Here is a 21,934-nt window from a genome sequence, read left to right as displayed (position 1 = left end):
TTTTTGAAGCATGAGTTTTAAATAAAGTTTTAAATTAGTTGAGATGTAAATAAAATGACCCAAAGAAAGGGCTTAGCTATAGGAGTTTAAAGTTTGATGAATACCCACCAGCAGTTTGACAGGTATTGCCGGTTGTTTCACCATAGATTCACATTGGGTTCATTTTGTAGTAATATTTCTCCATTTGCAGAGCATCTTCCAGGAAAGTTTGTCACTTTAGGTAAGGGGGATGCAGCATCTCAACCCTTTTTGGCCCCGGTGAGCCACTATAGGGAGATTCTTTTTGAGGAGACTGTGAGGGCAGAGAAAGAGACAGACTGTAAAGGAAGGTTCGAAGAAACAATTAAAAGGTAGAGACTGAAACAGAAGAGACAGGTCCTGAGAAGGCTGGAGACAGACGACGGGACTATCTTCACAGCACCGCTTTGCCACTCTTTCCCCCTGAAACCAGGGCTGGCGCTACCATTAGGCCAACTAGGCAGCCGCCTAGGGCACAGACCTCAGAGGGGCGCAGTACTGCCCTTTAAGGGTCACAGTTTTATACAAATTAGCTGTTTTAAGAAAAAAAAACATAATAAAAGGAAAATATAATAGTTCAGAGACTCTTCCTGCTGAACAGCTGAACCGAAGTTGGCAATTTGGGGGAGGGGGTGCAAGTAACTTGCCTTGCCTAGGGCGCAAAACAGTCTGGCACAGCCCTGCCTGAAACCCTGCCAGTATTGCTGCTGCAGGGTGGGAAATCCCCACGCCAGAGGGAGTGTGGGGGTTCCTGGGAGTCATCCGGGTACCGGAGCCTACAGTACCCTCTTCCTGGCTTCCAGCGACCAATCAACGGTCACCATCCACCCAGGAACATCCCCAAATTGGCCATGGAGGGAAGTGACACGGTAGAAGGGGCGTGGTGACCTTGCTTCTTTGGCAAAAGTCAGGGTAAGTCCCCGACTTTTCCAACATGCAGCTTCATGTATTTTCCCTGTGGTGGCTGCGAGTTGGCGGCTGTGTTGTATAACTGATGGCTTAGAAGTCGTATAGACCCCTGGAAAAAGAGCAGCTGGAGTATTTTGGCCTTCCCTCAGTTACCACTAAGTAGATGCTTGACAACCACCAGTAAAGGGGGCCTACAATTGCTTCTGAGTCCTGCACTGCACAGGTAGAGACAGGTTTATTTTAAGAAATAACCTATATTTAAGGAACATGTCACTATTGGACTCTGTTTCCTTCCCTCCATTTCATTTTATTGTTTAGAGACTTACTTTAAATCATTTATTCATTTGCATATTTATTTTGCATCCTCCCCCTTCCCCTTCCCTGTTAAATAAATCCTATTTCTAGTTTTAGAAGTTCCTCACTGTTTCCCCCCCCAGCTGCTTTCAGGGAACAGGGGTCCCTGTCGGCTGGAGGCACTGAACACTAGTATAGGGTTAGTTTTTTCTCTCCCAGCGGTGCTTATTGGCAGCCCAGTGTGTGTGTAGGGTGGAAACCATGGGACCTGGTTTCATACACACAATACTGATAATGGATGAGGGAAACACCAGGCCACCTATTCCCTGAAAGCAGGTGGGGAGGCGGGGAAACCCAGTGAGCAGCTTATAAAACAAGATTTATTTAACAAGGAAGGGAAATGGGGAGGAAACAAAACAACATTCCAAATGAAGAAATGGTTTGAAGTAAATCTCTAAACAATTAAATGGAGGGGAGGGTTATACAGTCCACAAAGGTAGGTTATTTCTTAAAACCTCTCTGTAGCTGTGCAGTCCAGGACTCGGAAGTAACTGTAGGCCTCATGTATTGACCATTGGTCTGGAAAATGGGGAAAGGGCAGAACGTTGCAGCTTTCTTTCCATGGCAGGATCTACATTTCAGCTTTAAAACGGTTTATAACAGTAGTGACAACTGTTGGAGCCCAGGACACACTCCGTAAACAGTTTTCGCAATGTCATATCCTGATGGTATAGATCTGGTCTTTATTCAGCCTCCTCAGAAAATGTCTTTTCTGTCTCCTGCCTTTCCCTCTTCAGTTCCATCAGAACCTCTTTTCCCGATTCTTGCATCCTTTGCTCTCCTCACAGTTTCCTCAGAATCAATTTGTGGGTTTACAATAATATCTTTCAAATAGTACTGACTTCTTAAAGGGGAATGATGGATGTCTACCATCCTTAACAGCCAGGCATCTAGTATTATAGGCTTAGCCTTCTCAACTGGCTGCCTGTTGGCTACCGAGCCATGTACAATGTCATGCTATTATCTTATAAAGCCCTAAACGACTTGGGACCAGGATATCTAGCACACCCAGGCGACATTTATGATCGTCAGAGGAGGCCCTGCTCGTCGTTCCCAGACAAAGAGAATGCCGTCGTGAAGAACCTCGACAGTCGGCCTTCTCTGTAGCAGCTCCCACCCTCTGGAGAACCCTCCCTCGTGCAGTTCGGGAGGCGGAAAATGTAATATTTTAAACGCTTCCTAAAAACATATCTTTTTAGACAAGCCTTCCCTGGATTGTTGTTATATTATGGTTTTAGTTGTAAACTGCCCAGAGAGCATAGGCTGTTGGACAGCATAAATAATAATAATAATAATAATAATAATAATAATAATAATAATAATAATAATAATAATAATAATTTTATTTCTTACCCGCCTCTCCCTTTGGATTGAGGCGGGGAACAACATTAGAACAGGAATCAATACATCTTAAAAAATCATGATTTAACATTGATCTGGATAGGCCTGCCGGAAAAGGCTAGTCTTTAAAGCTGCCTTAAAATCACACATAGTGTTAATTTTACGAATCTCCTCCGGCAGGCCATTCCACAATCTGGGGGCGACAGAAGAAAAGGTCCTCTGGGAAACTGATGTCAGCCTAGTTTTAGCTGACTGAAGTAAGTTCACCCCAGAGGACCTGAGTGTGCGGGGCGGACTATATGGGAGAAGGCGATCCCGCAGGTAACCTGGACCCAAACCATTTAGAGCTTTAAAGGTGATGACCAACACTTTGTACTTTGCCCGGAAACTAATTGGCAGCCAGTGGAGTGATTTTAATGTTGGTGTAATGTGGTCACCCCTAGGTGTACTGGTGACCAACCTAGCTGCCATATTTTGAACTAGTTGAAGTTTCCGAACTAGGTACAATGGTAGCCCTATGTAGAGCGCATTGCAGAAGTCAAGCCTTGAGGTTACCAGCGCATGCACTACTGTCTTTAGGTCTTCTGACTCTAAGAAGGGGCGCAGCTGGCATATCAGCCGAAGCTGATAGTAGGCACTCCTGGCCGTCGCATCTATCTGGGCTGTCATTTGGAGCGACGGATCCAGGAGCACCCCCAAACTGCGAACACAGTCTTTCAGGGGGAGTGTAGCCCCATCCAGAACTAGCTGACACACCTCCAAACCTAGGTCAGAGCCCTTGACAGCAAGTACCTCTGTTTTGTCTGGATTCAGCTTCAGTTTGTTTTTCCTCATCCAGCCCATTACTGCCTCCAAGCATTCATTCAGAGGAGACACACTATCCTTAGCTGATGCTGTTATTGAAGGCATAGAGAAATATATTTGGGTGTCATCAGCATACTGATAGCACCCCGCCCCATGCCTCCGGATGATATCTCCCAGCGGTTTCATGTAGATGTTAAACAGCATTGGGGATATTACATATTCCATTAAATATGTAATAAATAAATAATAAATTAAATAAACATGTATATTTTTCCATGTTTTTAATATACTACATGAATTTGTATGAAATGCATACAACCTACTAGTAATCATACATGAGCAGCAATAAAAGTGGACCAAATATCCAAATAAGGGGACGGTGTAAAAGCCGGAACGGAACGGAACAGGCCGGAACAGCCCCATTATATTAAAAAATCATACCAAAAACAGTGGCATGTGTTAGCAACACTTGAGAACAATATTTTAGGACTAAAACCATACCAATATTATATCACTATTAACCCCAAAACTCCCAAAACGACGTCCGGAACAGAATGGAATGGCCGGAACGGCCACTAGGGAACGAGCGATATCAACCAAACTCACCAGTCATGCATAACTAAATGGCAGGGATGCAATAAGCCACAAAAGTTGCCCCGAAACCACGTTCAGATACCCGTTCCGGGCAAAAACGTGTATTGCGCAAAACGGGCCGTAACGGCAGCTTCCCAATGAGGTAAGTCAACCAAACTCACCAGATGCACATGACAAGGTGGGACAAATATAGAAAGCTCCAAAAGTTGCCCCGAAACCACGTTCAGATACCCGTTCCGGGGGAAAACGCGTATCGGGCAAAACGGGCCGTAACGGCAGCTTCCCAGTGAGGTAAGTGAACCAAACTCACCAGATGCACATAACTAGGTGGGGCAAATATAGAAAGCTCCAAAAGTTGCCCCGAAACCACGTTCAGATACCCATTCCGGGCAAAAACGTGTATTGTGCAAAATGGGCCATAACGGCAGCTTCCCAATGAGGGAAGTGAACCAAACTCACCAGATGCACATGACAAAGTGGGACAAATATAGAAAGCTCCAAAAGTTGCCCCGAAACCACGTTCAGATACCCGTTCCGGGCAAAAACGTGTATTGCGCAAAATGGGCCGTAACGGCAGCTTCCCAATGAGGAAAGTCAATCAAACTCACCAGATGCACATAACTAGGTGGGGCAAATATAGAAAGCTCCAAAAGTTGCCCCAAAACCACGTTCAGATACCTGTTCTGGGCAAAAACGCGTACTGCGCAAAATGGGCCGTAACGGCAGCTTCCCAATGAGATAAGTGAACCAAACTCACCAGATGCACATGACAAGGTGGGATAAATATAGAAAGCTCCAAAAGTTGCCCCGAAACCACGTTCAGATACCAGTTCCGGGGGAAAACGCGTATCGGGCAAAACGGGCCGTAACGGCAGCTTCCCAGTGAGGTAAGTGAACCAAACTCACCAGATGCACATGACAAGGTGGGACAAATATAGAAAGCTCCAAAAGTTGCCCCGAAACCACGTTCAGATACCCGTTCCGGGGGGAAACACGTATCGGGCAAAACGGGCCGTAACGGCAGCTTCCCAGTGAGGTAAGTGAACCAAACTCACCAGATGCACATGACAAGGTGGGACAAATATAGAAAGCTCCAAAAGTTGCCCCGAAACCACGTTCAGATACCCGTTCCGGGGGGAAACACGTATCGGGCAAAACGGGCCGTAACGGCAGCTTCCCAGTGAGGTAAGTGAACCAAACTCACCAGATGCACATGACAAGGTGGGACAAATATAGAAAGCTCCAAAAGTTGCCCCAAAACCACGTTCAGATACCCGTTCCGGGCAAAAACGCGTATTGCGCAAAACCTGCCGTAACAGCAGCTTCCCAATGAGATAAGTGAACCAAACTCACCAGATGCACATGACAAGGTGGGACAAATATAGAAAGCTCCAAAAGTTGCCCCGAAACCACGTTCAGATACCCGTTCCGGGGGGAAACGCGTATTGCGCAAAACGGGCCATAACGGCAGCTTCCCAATGAGGTAAGTCAACCAAACTTTTTGTATGTCTCTTTGCACATGTGCTATGCAGTGGCTCACCTGTCCCTTTCCCAGCAGACATGGTGCCTGTACGGCAGTGGATTGCAAATGAACTTCTCAAGCACAAATCACTTCTTCCACGGCCAAGTTTAATGCAGAGACAGCAGCAGAGAATAAAGAAGCAAATAAATCAGAGAGAAATTAAGCAATTCAATAGTCCTGTTTCTAGAAAACCACCGAAAGGAACATTTTCTACAATCCAGTTCTTGTCTTCAGCAATACAACAGTATTACACTTCATCTTGGTCTTTGTGCTTAATGGGTGATCAGTGCAAGAAACCAAAGGAGGACACCATGGTTCTGTGCGAGGGAGCATGTCAGGACTGGCACCATCATTCTTGCCTTGAGATAAATCAAGCTTCTCGTGGTATATTCAAATGTCCAAAGTGCTGTGAGAAATGAATAATCTACACTGTAAGCAAAAATTTATGTTAACAGGTGCTGTATGTTAGCATTTACATTTACACACACACAGAGAGAGAGAGAGAGAGTATATAGATATTATGTACATTGTTTTTGTTCTTACTGTTTGTGGTTATTTTTCTTGTATTCATGTTTTCATAAAGAATATGACTAAAGAAGCATATATGTTAATAAAGCTTCAGAACATCACAGCCAATGACAATGGGTTATACTGAATCAAACAAATGGTCAACCTAGCTCCCTCTTATTCACATGGGGCTAACCTATTCAAGACACCTAACATACAATTTAAAATTGTGTGATTGGCTTTTAAAAATAAATTCCATGTTTGGGGAGGGGAGGGGTACCTGTCAAGATTGTGGAATGTGGGCATTAACGCTTTGTCTCCTGGTGTGATAAGGGTGACCAGATGACCCGGAAAACCCGGGAGACCTCTGGAAAAACGGAGATCTCCAGGGCAACCGGGACTGGCACCCAATTTCTTCGGGGAAAGGGCTGAGGGGGAAGGCCTCCATCAGCCCTGGAAGGGGTTGGGGGCTGCGTTTTTGGACTTCCTGGAATGCAGCCTCCAGTACTCCCATGGCAATCCTCAAAAGACCTGGGCTTTTTTGACAGAACATTTATATCCCACCCGCCACCCAGAAACACATGGTGAACTACAATGGCCTTTCCCAATTTTGTAATAACCCTGTGGAATAAGTTAGGTTGAAAGATGTGAATAGCCACAGGTCATTGTAAGCTTCATGATGGAATGAGACAGCCCAACCCCAACAATGCCATCATAGACTGATATTTTAAGCACATTACCAAACCACATGACAACTATGGGCTTCTGTAGGAAACCATCTTTGCAGAACTTCACTCTGGATTCTGAGAAAGTTTATTAAATGTTCCAGTTAGTACAATGAAAGTAGTTTATTTGATTGCATTCACACACAAAGAAGTTGCCTTTCGAGGCAATTTCCCGACAATAGATAGTGCCTCATTTTCCTCACCCATAATTTTCTTTTCCAGCTAATTTTGGGAATATGAACTATGGCCCGGAATGGGTAACAGAACCTGACTTTCATGGAAATTTCAGAGGTTATTATATCTGTCCCATCTAGTAATGTGCTTCTGGTGAGTTTGGTTGACTTACCTCATCGGGAAGCTGCTGTTACGGCTCGTTTTGGGCAATACAGACTTTTGCCCGGAACGGGTATCTGAACGTGGTTTCGGGGCAACTTTTGGAGCTTTTTACATCTGTCCCACCTAGTAATGCGCATCTGGTGAGTTTGGTTGACTTACCTCATTGGAAAGCTGCCGTTATTTTGCCCGGAACGGGTATCTGAACGTGGTTTCGGGGCAACTTTTGGAGCTTTCTATATTTGTCCCACCTAGTTATGTGCATCCGGTGAGTTTGGTTGACTTTCCTCATTGGGAAGCTGCTGTTACGGCCCATTTTGCGCAATAAACGTTTTTGCCCGGAACGGGTATCTGAACGTGGTTTTGGGGCATCTTTTGGAGCTTTCTATATTTGTCCCACCTTGTCATGTCCATCTGGTGAGTTTGGTTGACTTTCCTCATTGGGAAGCTGCTTTTACGGCCCGTTTTGCGCAATACGCGTTTCCCCCCGGAACGGGTATCTGAACGTGGTTTGGGGGCAACTTTTGGAGCTTTCTATATTTGTCCCACCTTGTCATGTGCATCTGGTGAGTATGGTTCACTTATATCATTGGGAAGCTGCCGTTATGGCCCGTTTTGCGCAGTACACGTTTTTGCCCGGAACGGGTATCTGAACGTGGTTTTGGGGCAACTTTTGGAGCTTTCTATATTTATCCCACCTTGTCATGTGCATCTGGTGAGTTTGGTTCACTTATCTCATTGGGAAGCTGCCGTTACGGCCCGTTTTGCGCAATACGCGTTTTTGCCCAGAATGGGTATCTGAACGTGGTTTGGGGGCAACTTTTGGAGCTTTCTATATTTGTCCCACCTTGTCATGTGCATCTGGTGAGTTTGGTTCACTTACCTCATTGGGAAGCTGCCGTTACGGCCTATTTTGCGCAATACGCGTTTTTGCCCGGAACGGGTATCTGAACGTGGTTTCGGGGCAACTTTTGGAGCTTTCTATATTTATCCCACCTTGTCATGTGCATCTGGTGAGTTTGGTTGACTTACCTCATTGGGAAGCTGCCGTTATGGCCCGTTTTGCGCAGTACACGTTTTTGCCCGGAACGGGTATCTGAACATGGTTTTGGGGCAACTTTTGGAGCTTTCTATATTTATCCCACCTTGTCATGTGCATCTGGTGAGTTTGGTTCACTTATCTCATTGGGAAGCTGCCGTTACGGCCTATTTTGCGCAATACGCGTTTTTGCCCGGAACGGGTATCTGAACGTGGTTTCGGGGCAACTTCTGGAGCTTTCGATATTTATCCCACCTTGTCATGTGCATCTGGTGAGTTTGGTTGACTTACCTCATTGGGAAGGTGCCGTTACGGCCCATTTTGCGCAATACACGTTTTTGCCCGGAACGGGTATCTGAATGTAGTTTCAGGGCAACTTTTGGAGCTTTCTATATTTGTCCCACCTTGTCATGTGCATCTGGTGAGTTTGGTTCACTTATCTCATTGGGAAGTTGCTGTTACGGCCCATTTTGCGCAATACACGTTTTTTCCCGGAACGGGTATCTGATCGTGGTTTTGGGGCAACTTTTGGAGCTTTCTATATTTGCCCCACCTAGTAATGTGTGTCTGGTGAGTTTGGTTCACTTATCTCATTGGGAAGCTGCCGTTATGGCCCGTTTTGCGCAATACGCGTTTTTGCCCGGAATGGGTATCTGAACGTGGTTTCGGGGCAACTTTTGTGGCCTATTGCATCCCTGCCATTTAGTTATGCATGTCTGGTGAGTTTGGTTGATATCGCTCGTTCCCTAGTGGCCGTTCCGGCCATCCCATTCTGTTCCGGACGTCGTTTTGGGAGTTCTGGGGTTAATAGTGATATAATATTGGTATGGTTTTAGTCTTAAAATATTGTTCTCAAGTGTTGCTAACACATGCCACTGTTTTTGGTATGGTTTTTTAATATAATGGGGCTGTTCCGGCCTGTTCCGTTCCGTTCCGGCTTTTACACCGTCCACCAAATAAGTATTAATTTGAAGGTGATGTCTATATGCTACCCTTCACATATTGAAAGTGTTGTAAGGTGCTCAATCCACTGCATTATAGGAGGTGAGAGGGGTTTTTTAAAAAAATCTTTAAACAGGAATTAGACTGGACAACCTTTCAAACAGAGGACGGTCCTCTGTAACAGAGGATGCATAGTCCTCCTACAAACAATTCAAATGGCACGAATGCACTAGTGCAAATTTACAGATTATAGCGTGCAATTTATCGTCTTGTGAGACCAGGCCAAATCTTGCATACAACATATGCAACAACAACAAAGTATTCAGAAGTTGAACAAATGGAGAGGGGCGTTGCATACATACGCACGCTTTGCCTGGGGCGCCAGTTAGTCTACGTCTAGCGCTGCCCATATATTAAACTAATAACATTTTATAATAAACAGTGAGAGTTGGAACCGTTGTAAAGATTATGCACCACCTCTGTATGAAGGGAAGAGTGTGCTGTGCCCTAACATAAAAAGAAATAATATATCCGGCAGCATGTTCCCAAGGAAACTCGAGTCCAACACTGCACACTTTTTAATGCATCTATATGACCAGAACAAATTGCTATGTGTGTTTTTTCTGAAGGAAGGAAAAATTCTGGAAGGCACGCGTGCTTTTCCTAATCGCCTCTCGCCATCTAGAGTCCCCCCTTCTTCAGTTAGTTGAGAAACACATTCTAAGCCATTTCAAATCTGGATACCTTTAAGCAGCTTTCCCCAACCTGGCGCCCTCCAAAAGTTTTGGATTACAAATCCCAGCATGCCTGACCGTTGGCCATGCTGGACAGGGCTGATGGGAGTTGAAGTGCAAAATATATGAAGAGCGAGGGGTGTCTGTCTTTAAGTATAACGAGACTATACAATGAACTCCCACGTGAGCTTGCACACACACACAGCCTATTTAAACACAACCCCCTCCTCCCCAACTCCGTGCGAGTCGGATCAGTAGAGAGAACACGTAGACCTTGTATTCCACGGGGAGAACTACATTTCCCAGAAAGCCAAGCGGTTGACATTCCCGCGTGAGTCTGTCCTTCAAACCCCCCCGGTCTTTGGGTGGAGTGAGCTTGGGGCGTTGCGTGGCCTGTCATTGGCAGTTGCTTTGCTGCCGGGATCAGCAACCGGGTGAGTCCAAAGCGTCTGGGCGGGGGGCTCTCTGGGGTCGTGACGCAAAAGAGGGTCGGGGGGTTGTGTGTTGCTGCACGGGGTTTAATTTCCAAGTAAAAAAAACGAGAACAACAAATTAGTCCTTGAAGACATGTGCTCTGCTCTGTCTCCTGATCACGGATATGCAGGGTCCGGTTGTAGTACTTCAATGGTGATGGGAATGCACTCTGAACATGCTCAGGTGAACTTATTTCATCTCCTGCCTTGCCCGCCTTTTCGTCACATTTCAAGTTCTAGATCCGAGCCCTGGCAGAGATCATCCCTCAAGAAACCTTGTGGTTGAAAAACCGTTATCATTTTCTGTAAGATTGACTTGATTTCTAACTGCTGTATCATATAAGCAGAAATGTGTTCACTGGCTTGTTTTTGTGGGGTTCTGATACTCATTGAAAGGCTGCGTGCATCAAACTAAGGGCTATTCCAACCTGAATAGGGTGACCATATGAAAAGGAGGACAGGGCTCCTGTATCTTTAACAGTTGTATAGAAAAGAGGGCAGGGCTTCTGCAGCTTTAACAGTTGCTATGAAGAGGGAATTTCACCAAGTGCTGCATGCATACAAATGACACCTGCTGAAATTCCCTTTTCTATACAGCTGTTAAAGACACAGGAGCCCCATCCTCCTTTTCATATAGTCACCCTAAATCTGAGTGAAGCTGGGCACATTTGCTAGTATTTAATAAAAATATTAATATTATGTGATGTATAATATTATGTGTTAATATTATGTGATGTATAAATATTTCAGAGGTTTTTCCAATAGCCATAAGTAGTTGAACTATAATAACTTAAAGCATTTGATGTGTGTTGAAGCATATTCAAAGCTTTTCTTTGAAATTTAGCACTTGTGTCTGATTTTTTGGTTAATTATTAATGATGTTTGTATGATTTATATATTACATAAAACAAGTAGAGCAGTGATATATATATATATATATATATATATATATATTTATGTAAATACTTTAAGACATGGCAACTTGGTAGCATGCACTTCCCTTATACTGTTTAGATTTTAAGGGGGGAAATTAAAACACTGCCATTGTTAACATACTCATTTTAGCATGCCCAAAGTGCTCTGTATTCCTCCTAGGGATAGTCACCTGAAAAAAGTTAATGACAGTTTTGAGTATGCCCAATTTGACTGGTATTGTATCCATTCATTTTGCTATTTAGGTCGCAATCCTATGCATATTAAGACAGAAAAACGTCCTACGGCCCCAGCATTCCCCAGCCCTTACTCATTTTATAAAAATGATGCAGTTTTGGAAATGAGAAATTTACCACCCCAGGTGGATAGTCCTTAAGATCTGATCTAAAAGCTGCATTTTCAGTTGGGACTCTTCCTTCCTTGCCCTCAGCATCAGTGTTCACAGGAGTGGATGGATATCGAGGGTACCTGTGGGTCCTGTAGGGATGGTTGGCTATGACCCGGATTCCGAGTGCTCGTCCCTTTCAACAGGGGAAATAGCAGCAGCAGGATCCGCATCTGGGTTGGTCACTCGGGCAATGATCGGCCCCTTTGATGTCTTAAAGATCCGTTTCCAGGTACTATTTCTTGCAATTCATGTGATGGTTTTATTTTATGATGGTGAACAAACGGATGAAAACAGGGCACAAAGTAAGTTGTCCCTTTCCATAATCCATTACTGTGTTAAATAGGGTGACCATATGGAAAGGAGGACAGGGCTCCTGTATCTTTAACAGTTGTATTGAACGGGTAAATCTGCAGGTGTCATTTGTACACATGCAGCACCTGGTGAAATTCCCTCTTCATCACAACAGTTAAAGCTGCAGGAGCCCTGCCCTGACCACAGAATCATAGAATAGCAGAGTTGGAAGGGGCCTACAAGGCCATTGAGTCTAACCCCCTGCTCAATGCAGGATACCAGATACAAAAGAAGGCAGGGCTCCTGCAGCTTTAACTGTTTAACTGTTTAGGCATGTTTACTGAGAAGTAAGTCCCACTGAATTAAATTAGATTTCCAAGTAACTGTTTATAGGATTACAGCCTTAGTAGAAAACCATAGTTATTCAGAACTATTGTGACCCTAATTTGTTTTGAACAGCCTTCCCAACCTGATAGCCTCCAGATACTTTGGACTACAGCTCCCAGCATTCCTGACTATTGGCCATGTTGGCTTGGTGCCAATTGAATTTGAAGTCCAAAACATCTCTATGGCATTAAGTTGGGGAAAGCTGGTTTTGAATCTTGAAGTTTTGCTCAATTCCTGATGCAGTTCATAATGCAATTATTAAAATTGAAAGCTAACAACTCGTCTTTCAGCTTCAGATAGAGCAACTTTCTGCCAGAAATCCACAAGCTAAGTATCATGGTCTTTGGCAGGCCATTTGGAAGATTTTTCAGGAGGAAGGGCCAACAGCATTCTGGAAGGGCCATGTCCCTGCTCAACTCCTCTCAGTTACCTATGGGGCAGTCCAGGTAAGAAACAAGATAAAGAGCTAAGCCAAAACTTTGCTCTTTGCCCTGAAATGTTAAGCTTCTTCAATGGCATCCTCAGCAACCCGCTTTGGTTGTAACTGCCTTTCTCTTGTCTGTCTCCAAAGACTAGGGTTGTAGCCATGCAGCATGTATACAAGGATGCCTTTGCAAGGGGATTTCCATCCCTACTGCTGTTCCTTGCACTCTCACTAAAGCCTCTCTTGAGGGCTGGGAGATCCTGCCGTGATTTTTCTGTGATTTTCCCAGCCCAGGCCTTTTTTTTGTTTATTTGATCATTACTATTTTATTGATTTGGGGTGAGAAACACCACATCAGCCAACCTTCTCTCTTCCCTTTGATTATTTAGCGCACTTGGTATTCAAGTATGTACAATTACGAACAATGCAAGTCATTCCTTCTTACATACACACACACACACACGGTAAAATACATACCATACCAAAACAAATAAACCATCTAAAACACCACATAAAACAAAAAACCAGCAGCACATGGCATGTGCAAAGCACCTCATTCCAGGCCGTCTTCTATAGGCCCCCCAGGACTTCCCTGCCACTCCTTAGCTCCCCGGTTTATCCTCTTGTATTTTCAGGATGACTGTCTGGCAAAGGTCTCTTCTAAGGTCACACCTACCTACCATCTATACTTCCCCCTAGCTACTTGTATTAAAAATAGATTACTTTTGTGGTGGGGGATGAATTACAGCTCATAGATCTCATTCTCTACAGTGTGGGTAGCAATCACATTTCTGAACTAGCCCAATTGTCTACATTTCTGGTTGTTGTTTTTTCTCTGCAAGTTTGTAAGCTTTGAATTCCTGACAAAGTTCGTGCATGATGGCACAGCGTACGACGCCCGCGACTTCACTGTGCACTTCGTCTGTGGTGGATTAGCTGCTTGTGCCGCCACAGTGACAGTTCAGCCCCTTGACACACTGCGCACTCGCATGGCTGCCCAAGGTGAGCCAAAGGTAAGAGATGGATGAAAAGTTCCCCCCTTCCTCCACACATGCACATGTATCCTCGGCCATGTGGCAACCTGGGTTCCTTTCAGATTAGTTCTGCTCCTACCAAGCTAGGTGATGGCCACATCGTGATCTTGGAAGAGCATGGTGTCTCTTTCCTAATGCTGAATATTTCTTTAGTGGCAGTGGTGTCCAGGGCACAGAAATGACATTCTGTCATTCTGTCTACATTAGATGAACATGACTTGGGGATGCAGATAGGAGCTGACAAATGAATAGGTCTGAGAGGGGCAGATAAGCTGAGGTTAATTTAATTCAGGAGAGGCTTTGTTAAAGAACTGGGTCTTAAGGAGAGCCTTGAAGCGTGACAGGGAAGCAGCTTAATGGTTAGAACAGGGGAGAGTGATTCTAAGTGTAGGCAGCCGGGTAACGGAAACAGGAACTGATGAAGAAGACAAATAGAAGCAATAGTTGATCTTGGGTGGAAAGCAGAAGAGAGGGTCTTGGGTGGACAGAAGGTAGATCTCGATCTTCTAGTAGATATATTGGGTCTGCTGGTGATTTGTGGTAGATCAACAAGGTTGTTTGACTCCTTATTGCTTAAGCAACAAAATTACTCCCCTGCTCCAAATTATACTGCAGAAATGAAGAAAGCTTGGGGTAAACTGGATTGAATTTTTGCATAGAAGGATTGTGAGCGCCATTCAGTTCTGGTACTCAAAACGAAATTCCTGGGATCAGAATTCTTTTAATGCAAAGTGGATGTCCTTTGCATCAGGCTATGGTTGGTGGATCTTGAGGTTCTAGCACAGAAACAAAGTACCACCCCTGAGGTAGGGTGGATGCAGGGGCCTTTGGAGCTTTTTTGTGAGCATTGCTGAGATCTGCCTGATGCATGGCAAGCAATATTTGCATCACAAGCCTGTTGTGATTGGTCACACAAAGAAATAGGAGGTGTTTCCAGACAGAAGGCTTGTACCAGTCAAAAGGCATCATGCACCTGTTCTCTCTTTTCCTACTTAATGTTTTTTTTCTGATAAGGAAAAGGATGGAAGTTGCATTGGGGAAACATGGGAGGGGTTACAAATGAGAGAGATAACAATGTCTGAACAGCCCTGTAAAATTCCATGAATGAAACAGAGTAATTGCACAATAAAAACACAGATATTAAGCCTTACACTGCTTTAGATTTACAGGAACCTCCGCCATGCTGTGTTAAGCATGTACCAGACAGAAGGGCTGCGGACTTTTTATCGGGGGCTCAGCCCTACTATCATTGCTATTGTCCCCTATGCTGGCTTCCAGTTTTCCTTTTATAATTTCCTGAAGAAGCTGTATGACTGGATCGTTCCAAATGAAGAAATGAAAAAAGGTTAGTCCAGGGGTGGGTGAACTGTCTGTGTTACTGTGGAAAATCCCTATTACAGTTTTTCTCAATCTGGTGCCCTCCAGATGTGTTGGTTGGGGCATGCTGGGAGTTGCAGTCCAACATATCTGGAGTGCACCATGTTGGGGAAGACTGCCCTATTACCACATTTTGTCACTAGGCAGTGCACAACCACACTAAGAGTTGCCACAAGAACTCCTGGCCCCTGTCTTTACGGCCACGCTTCGGCACCACAAGGCACCTTGCACTCACATTTGCGTTCCTTCCCAGCATCTGCATGGGAAGGAAGTCAAGTGCAAATTTTCCAGCCCCGCGCCTCTGGAAAAATAAAAAATAAATAAAAATGGAGTGGGGGGCGAGGAGAGAAATGATTCGCTCTGAGATGCATCCCTTCCCTCCTGGCTTCTTTTGCTTTTCAGGTAATGTAAAAAACTTTGTGTGCGGCAGCTGTGCTGGAGTCCTCAGCAAAACCCTCACCTATCCTTGCGACCTGTTCAAGAAACGACTGCAGGTGGGCGGCTTTGAGCAAGCCCGGGCAGCCTTTGGGCAGGTGAGAGATGTTTCAAATTGCAGGGACCTTCCTTTTTCGGTATACCTAACACAGAATGTAAATTATCTAAGTCAAAACTAAGCAATGCTAAAAAGCGTACAACTGCATACAAAGTCAAATTGTTTTGTACAAATCAAGTAGGTTGTTTTTTTTATAAGTCAGATAAATCAAATGGCTTGTTTTTTACAAGTCTGATTACAGGCATCCAGTTTTTGTCCTGATTCGTCATATACTTGCCGCCGTTGAAGCATCTTGGATTACTTGCTGGGGATTGAGAAAAATCTCATTTTGAGGGCATAAACTAAAAAACAGGATGGAAGGACTATTTAAAGTTTGCAAACCCCTATACTCCCACGGTATTGCTCATTCATGGCGATAACGGAACTGTTTTATCTGACTTATAAAAAAACAACCTATTTGATTTGTATAAAACAATTTGACTTTGTATGCATATGTGTACTCTTTAGCATTGTTTAGTTTTGTTTTCTGTTCAACTGTTGCCATCTTTGGTTTGTTGATTAATTATCTAAAACAGCTATGGAAGTAGGCTGTAAAACCTAGAATATCCTAGTGCTAGTTATGAATGTATGACTTGTAACAGCATCAAATGATCCATCCTGTAGTATATGTACAGTATGGTAGACATTTTTCTCTTTCGCTGCTTATTTGGAATTGTGGGTTAGAAGAACAAAGGGGGTTCATTGCTGATCTTGCTGGAAAGTTGGTTCTAGATTCCTCACTGACCAGAGAACTGCAGGTCCAATTGCATGTTTGGTAGATTTGTTACTTTTCAAAGGTCAGTTTCTCTCTCCCTAACTGGCAATTTCTTCAGCCCCTTTACAACTCAGTGGAATCTCTGCCCCCACCCTCACCTGTGCTGGATAAAGCAGAATGAAGATTCCCACATAATAGTTACATTCAGATCATCCTCCAAACTCTTATGAAAAAACAAGCAGGCATGATTGTTGCACTCAAATGCTCCCTCCTCTCCTTTTGTCCTCCTTCATGCATATGCGATGGAGATTCAAAGCTTCTGTTTGCATCTAGATCCTAATTTGACATCCTGATTCGTGAACTAACTACAATGTGTACAAATCATAGTTTCCCATATTTGGATGAGACAGGAAACTGTGGCTTGTTACTCACTGTGAATGGAAGCTCTTACATCATAAATTAGAAGCTCACCATGGCTTGTGCATGAAACAACAAACGTGGCTTAGTATAGCCTCCCCCAAACTGTAGCCTTACCGACGTTTTGGACTGCAACTCCCAGGATTCCTGACCACTGGTAATGCCAGCTGGGGCTGGTGAGAAATAGAGTCCCAAACATCGGGAAGGCAGCAGTTTGGGGAAAGCTGGCTTAGCATTACATCTGAATCAGGCCAGTTTGCCTTTCAAGGCATAATAGTGCACCCTGGCAACAAAGCCTCATTTTGTATGTTGTATTCAATTTTTGGCCATATTTAAGGAACTTGACCATCAAGGCGATTTCTCCCCTCAAGGAGAAAATGGTGCTGTTGCTCACTCACCCACCTCTCCTTTCCCCAGGTGCAGACCTACACAGGTTTAATAGACTGTGCCCGACAGATAGCACAGCATGAGGGAGCCATGGGATTCTTCAAGGGCCTCTCCCCGAGCTTGCTGAAGGCTGCTTTCGCGACGGGCTTCACCTTTTTCTGGTATGAGCTCTTCTGCGGCTTCCTGCGTAACCTGAAGGACTCCAGTGGCTCTAAGAAGTAGGAAGGCTGATGTAAGCAAGAGCTGCAGTCTGCAGTGAATGTTATGGAGATGTCATTCTGTCTGCCTTGCCATCATACTTGCGGGACCGAGGGGTGTCAGGAGAATGTGGATGGGTTTGTGGAGTTATCTCTGCCGAAGTCCAGGATGTAATCCGTTTGGCTCTGTCAAAAGCACTTCTGGCCTGAGCTTCCTGTCTGCAGCAGCTGCATTGAGCACTTTCTGTCAGGCATTGACTCATGGAGTCAATATTCTACAGATATTCCCACTGAGGCTGTCTGACTTAGCACAGTTCACTCAAACCATGGAGAATATTCTTGCCTCATTTGCAAAGCTCTGTCTGCTCTTCCTGTGACTGAGGCCTTTCTAGCGGCTTTGAGTCAGCCCCTAGTCAAAGTGCCCATGCCCCCTTTAAAAAAACCCCCTCTCCCGGGGGGCCAGTCTCCCTCCAATTGCCCCTGCAGTCAGCTTTGTGGCTGGTCAGACTTCTCCAGCATTGCTGTTTTGCAGAGTTTATAGGAAACCAATGCTGGCTGTTTCTTGCTGCAGGCATTTTCTTAGGGGTGTGTGTGTGTGTGTGTTTATGCCTGCCTGCCTGCCTGCCTGCCTAGCCAGTTCGTAGTTTGGTGGTTCTGCACAGGCAATGCTAGCGTCATGCCATCTCCATTCCCTGCCCTTACCTCTCAGCGATGGTCTTAGAGGGCTCCACGGTATCACAGGAGTTCCACAGCGATGAAGCAAACAGTCAAAATAGATAGTGTGCTGCCTGCACAGCTATCTCAGGGCCCATCCATCTGGCAGTTTTAGGGAAGAATGGGTGTGTATCTGCTGCCCACCAGTCTTCTGTGCTGGCAGTTCCATGGGTGCTTGTGTTTTCTATACGTTCCCCTGCCCCCCATCTTGTTACTGCCACTCCAAACTGCCAGTGTGACAGGCCCACAATTGAGGTACTTATGTTTTGACAGTACCAACATCTGCACTCCTAGCTTAACCCATAAATGCTGAATGTAGAACTCCTGATCTAAATGGTTCAAAGTTGTCTTCTGGACATACCTTGTCTTTTACTTTTGATCAATAATGAAGAAAAATGCCTGTCAATACTAATATTAGCACATTTTAATCCATAGTTTAATGACTGCTATCAAATTATTTTATTCCTCCTGGCAGTTCATCTCAAGACAAAGCTTCAAGCACAGCTGAAAGAGATACTTCTTTACAGCAAACTCCCCAAAAGCTAGCATTTACCGTAGCAAATGAAGAGCTAAATGGGACCATTTGTCCAGTTGAACTTGTCCGGTCTTAGGTATGAAAGAACCTGCAAGGAAAACCAGCCTGGAAACATCTCTGTGCAATCCAGTGCAGGTATACTTGGAAGTAAGTTCCACTGCATTCCGTGGGACTTACTTCTTGGGAAGTGCGTCTAGGATTGCAGCCTGAGTGTATGTCTCGGGCCCTGAGGGATTAAAGGTTGGTGCTATATTCTTGGAAGGACAGAATTCATGTTCTAACCCGCCAATCGTTTTCTTGGGCCGTTGGTAGGCGCTCTGTCCTCTTCATTAAAGGCATAGTAACATTTAGGCTCATGGGTTTGCTTGAAGTCTCTATCCTCATAAACTGGATGCACTTGTGCGAATTCAGTTTTGCCTGCTGTAAAAGATGTATGCACTTTTCCTAGTCCCATTTCAGTTTACGGCAAGAAGATTTCTCATCCCCTTTAGGCACCTGTGTACTAGTATAAGTGGAGCATGCACTGTAGTTTTGGTGATTTTATTTTTATTTATTTAGATATTTTTATTTCCCCCCCCCGCCCCCCCAGGCAGAATAGGGAGAGTGAACCCTATGCAGCCTCACAAGTTGAGTTGCTGACTGAGATCTAATGCAAACCATCCACCTTTCTCACTAGGCAGATTGTTTGACTTTCCATCCTATGACCACCCCTCACAATGGAGCAGCACATTTTCATCCACATCCCAATTTGAAAGGCACAGTAGAAGAAAATGTACCCATGTTCCCATCTGCCACAGCATAAGATCAATGTAAGCAAGGCCTCAGGAGGGAAGGGAGAGAAGAGAGCGCAAGTGTATTAAAGGGATTCTTACAAAATCTTCAGAGCCAACAGGGTGGATCTTATTTCTGGGGCTGTCAGGTCATGCTGGAGCCATATTATTTAGAGGCATAGAAATTAGAAACCAGAAAGATCCTTCAAGTCACCTTCTCCTTCCTACCAACAAGACAGGGTTCATCTTTGTGCACTTGCCTGCATTTATTTATGTAAATGACGTGAGGGTCATATCCCAGCTACTGAGTATTGTTGGAAGAGAATTGGACTGTACAGCACGAGTTACCTACGCCAAGAATAATAGTTTGTTTGCACTTCCTCAAGTGTTTCCATTGGGCAGGCTGGTTCTTTCTTCAACGATTGGGACTGGCTAGTTGATTCAAACTCTTTTATAGCATTTACTTGAGGTGGAGCTACATCTGCACAACCGACTAGAAGACACCTCTTCAGTAAGATCCATAATCACACTCTTTGACCGGCCTGATATCGTGACAGCAACCAAAGGGAGGAAGCTCTGGAGAGACATTTGGTTTACTGGCTAGTGTTTATGAATATGAGGTTTCTACTCTGATATAATCCAGTGCCCTTTAACTCACCCTCCAATCTGCTTAGTTATGTAGGTTAAATGTAATCTTGTGCCTTATGCCACCTCCACATCCAGATGCACTTTACTAAGCAGAGCCTTAAAAGTCCAGCTGTTTACTGGGTGTCATGGCATCAATAGCTCATCTCTCCACACATCCAGACAGTAGTTGAAAGCTGGAGTCTTGGACCCCTGTACCTTTGAGAACTCGACTTAGATATCTCTAATGTACTCCTGTAATGTAATATTTTTTTATTTCCAATAGATTCAATGATGTGAGTTGCACATCTTGGTTTGTGCTTCTTGGGATGCTTTTTGAGGACTCTGTTTGCATGTACAAGCACAAGAGACTAATGTTTCAGGATCAGTCACTGAGATGGTTGTTCAACTCTCTTGCATCAAATCTTAACCCATTACAACATTTGTATTTTTCATATAACACATATTTTTCAAGGGCACGGCTTATGAGGATTTGGACCAACCTCAGTTTTTCACCCTGTATGGAAGATGTGTTTCTCTTGGAAGAGTAATAAATATATTTATCAGACATCTGTCCCTTGCTTCTTTTTTCCTTTTTCTTTTTGCAATATTCAATCCTCCTTTGTCCCTGAATCCCAGCGGAGAAGCACTTTGCCAATGCTGTTTTCTTTCTTACCTTACACAAGCAATGGTCCAAAAAGGACTGGGTCTCAAGCGTTCTGAGGGGGAAAGTTTATTTATACGCACATGGTTTTTGTAATCAACACTATCAATGTGCGTTTGGTATTTGGGGATGTGTTCCCAAGTACAAAATGTCTTGTATGAAGTGCCTTTGATAATTGAGCATTACGGCATGTAAGTTGTACACTGGTCAGGAAAAAAAAGCTCTTGGGCTTTTTTATTGGTAGCTTGAGGTTTAGGAATCAGCAGGAGGAGCTTTTCACAGCATGGATATGAACTGTATCATTGGGTGATACCTGCCCTAGAATCATAGAATAGTAGAGTTGGAAAGGGCCTATAAGGCCATCGTGTCCAACCCCCCAGCTCAATGCAGGAATCCTTCAGGCTGCGGTTAAGAGAAGCAGAAAATGGTTGAAAAGCTGGCAGCTTCAGGGTGGTATTACAAGCAGAGCACTAGCTAAGACTTATTAGCTAGATTCCTGTGGGAATAGGATGTAGCTAAATCATGAGCATATTTAATTTGCTCCAAAGTTCAGTCTAGTCCACCAGGGGGTGCTATTGCCACACTCAGGAGAGGCGCACCACTGCGCTTGCTGTCACAAACAGTGGTGTCTTAATTAGATCAGCTTTAAGCTGGGTCAGACCAGAAGGCATGAAAGGACTATTAAAACAACAGATGGCTGACCTAATTGTTGCACTCAGGGCAGACAGCAATACTGGGTGGCTTTCCCCCGCCCCATCTTGGAAACAAGACCAAAATACTATTCAGGAAGACGGGTAGTGCCGTTTCAATGTCAAGTGTTTGATCATGGGAAGGCGCTGAAAAGACAAGTTAGAAGTACCTCGCATAACCTTGGACAGCTGCCTACTGCCTGTTGGAGGTAGGGTTTATTGATGGTGGGTGTGGGTGTAGGTGTATACCACAGGGAAGCAAAGCACTTGCTGCTGAAGGTAAGGTGGTTGTGGCAGCAGTGGTAGATGGTGGCTGGATCTTGAGGCCAAAGTCCCGGACCCACCAAATGACCATCCAAAGAGTGGCATCAGGGTAGTCAAGGCAAACTCCATTTTATTCCTGTAGGCATGATGGAGCTATGTTTTAAGTGATCTTAAAATGCAACACTGCACACGCTCAGCAGATTTTTTTTCCAGGGTTGGCAAACATTCTAACATCAGGAATGCAAGAAGCAATTATAAAATCTGGAATAACAGTTGGGGCAAAGTTAGCTGTGTGCT

At 44.5% G+C, this 21,934-nt stretch overlaps 1 protein-coding gene across 1 annotated transcript; it reads left to right on the top strand.

Moving 5' to 3' along the window:
• The first annotated feature begins 10,198 nt into the window (after window positions 1–10,198).
• Window positions 10,199–20,588, top strand: SLC25A19 (solute carrier family 25 member 19). The gene is made up of 7 exons (XM_063120272.1): window positions 10,199–10,256; window positions 11,659–11,845; window positions 12,585–12,740; window positions 13,561–13,731; window positions 14,914–15,097; window positions 15,532–15,662; window positions 17,211–20,588. The coding sequence occupies exons 2-7, from the start codon at window positions 11,714–11,716 to the stop codon at window positions 17,400–17,402; spliced, it is 966 nt and encodes a 321-aa protein (XP_062976342.1). The 5' UTR covers window positions 10,199–10,256; window positions 11,659–11,713; the 3' UTR covers window positions 17,403–20,588.
• Window positions 20,589–21,934: the final 1,346 nt, after the last annotated feature.

The sequence above is a fragment of the Elgaria multicarinata genome, chromosome 3, assembly GCF_023053635.1.
Source record: "Elgaria multicarinata webbii isolate HBS135686 ecotype San Diego chromosome 3, rElgMul1.1.pri, whole genome shotgun sequence".
NCBI classification, from domain to species: Eukaryota; Metazoa; Chordata; class Lepidosauria; order Squamata; family Anguidae; genus Elgaria; species Elgaria multicarinata.
The sequence above is the reverse complement of the archived record's forward strand: the minus strand, read 5'-3'. Positions and strand labels throughout refer to the sequence as shown.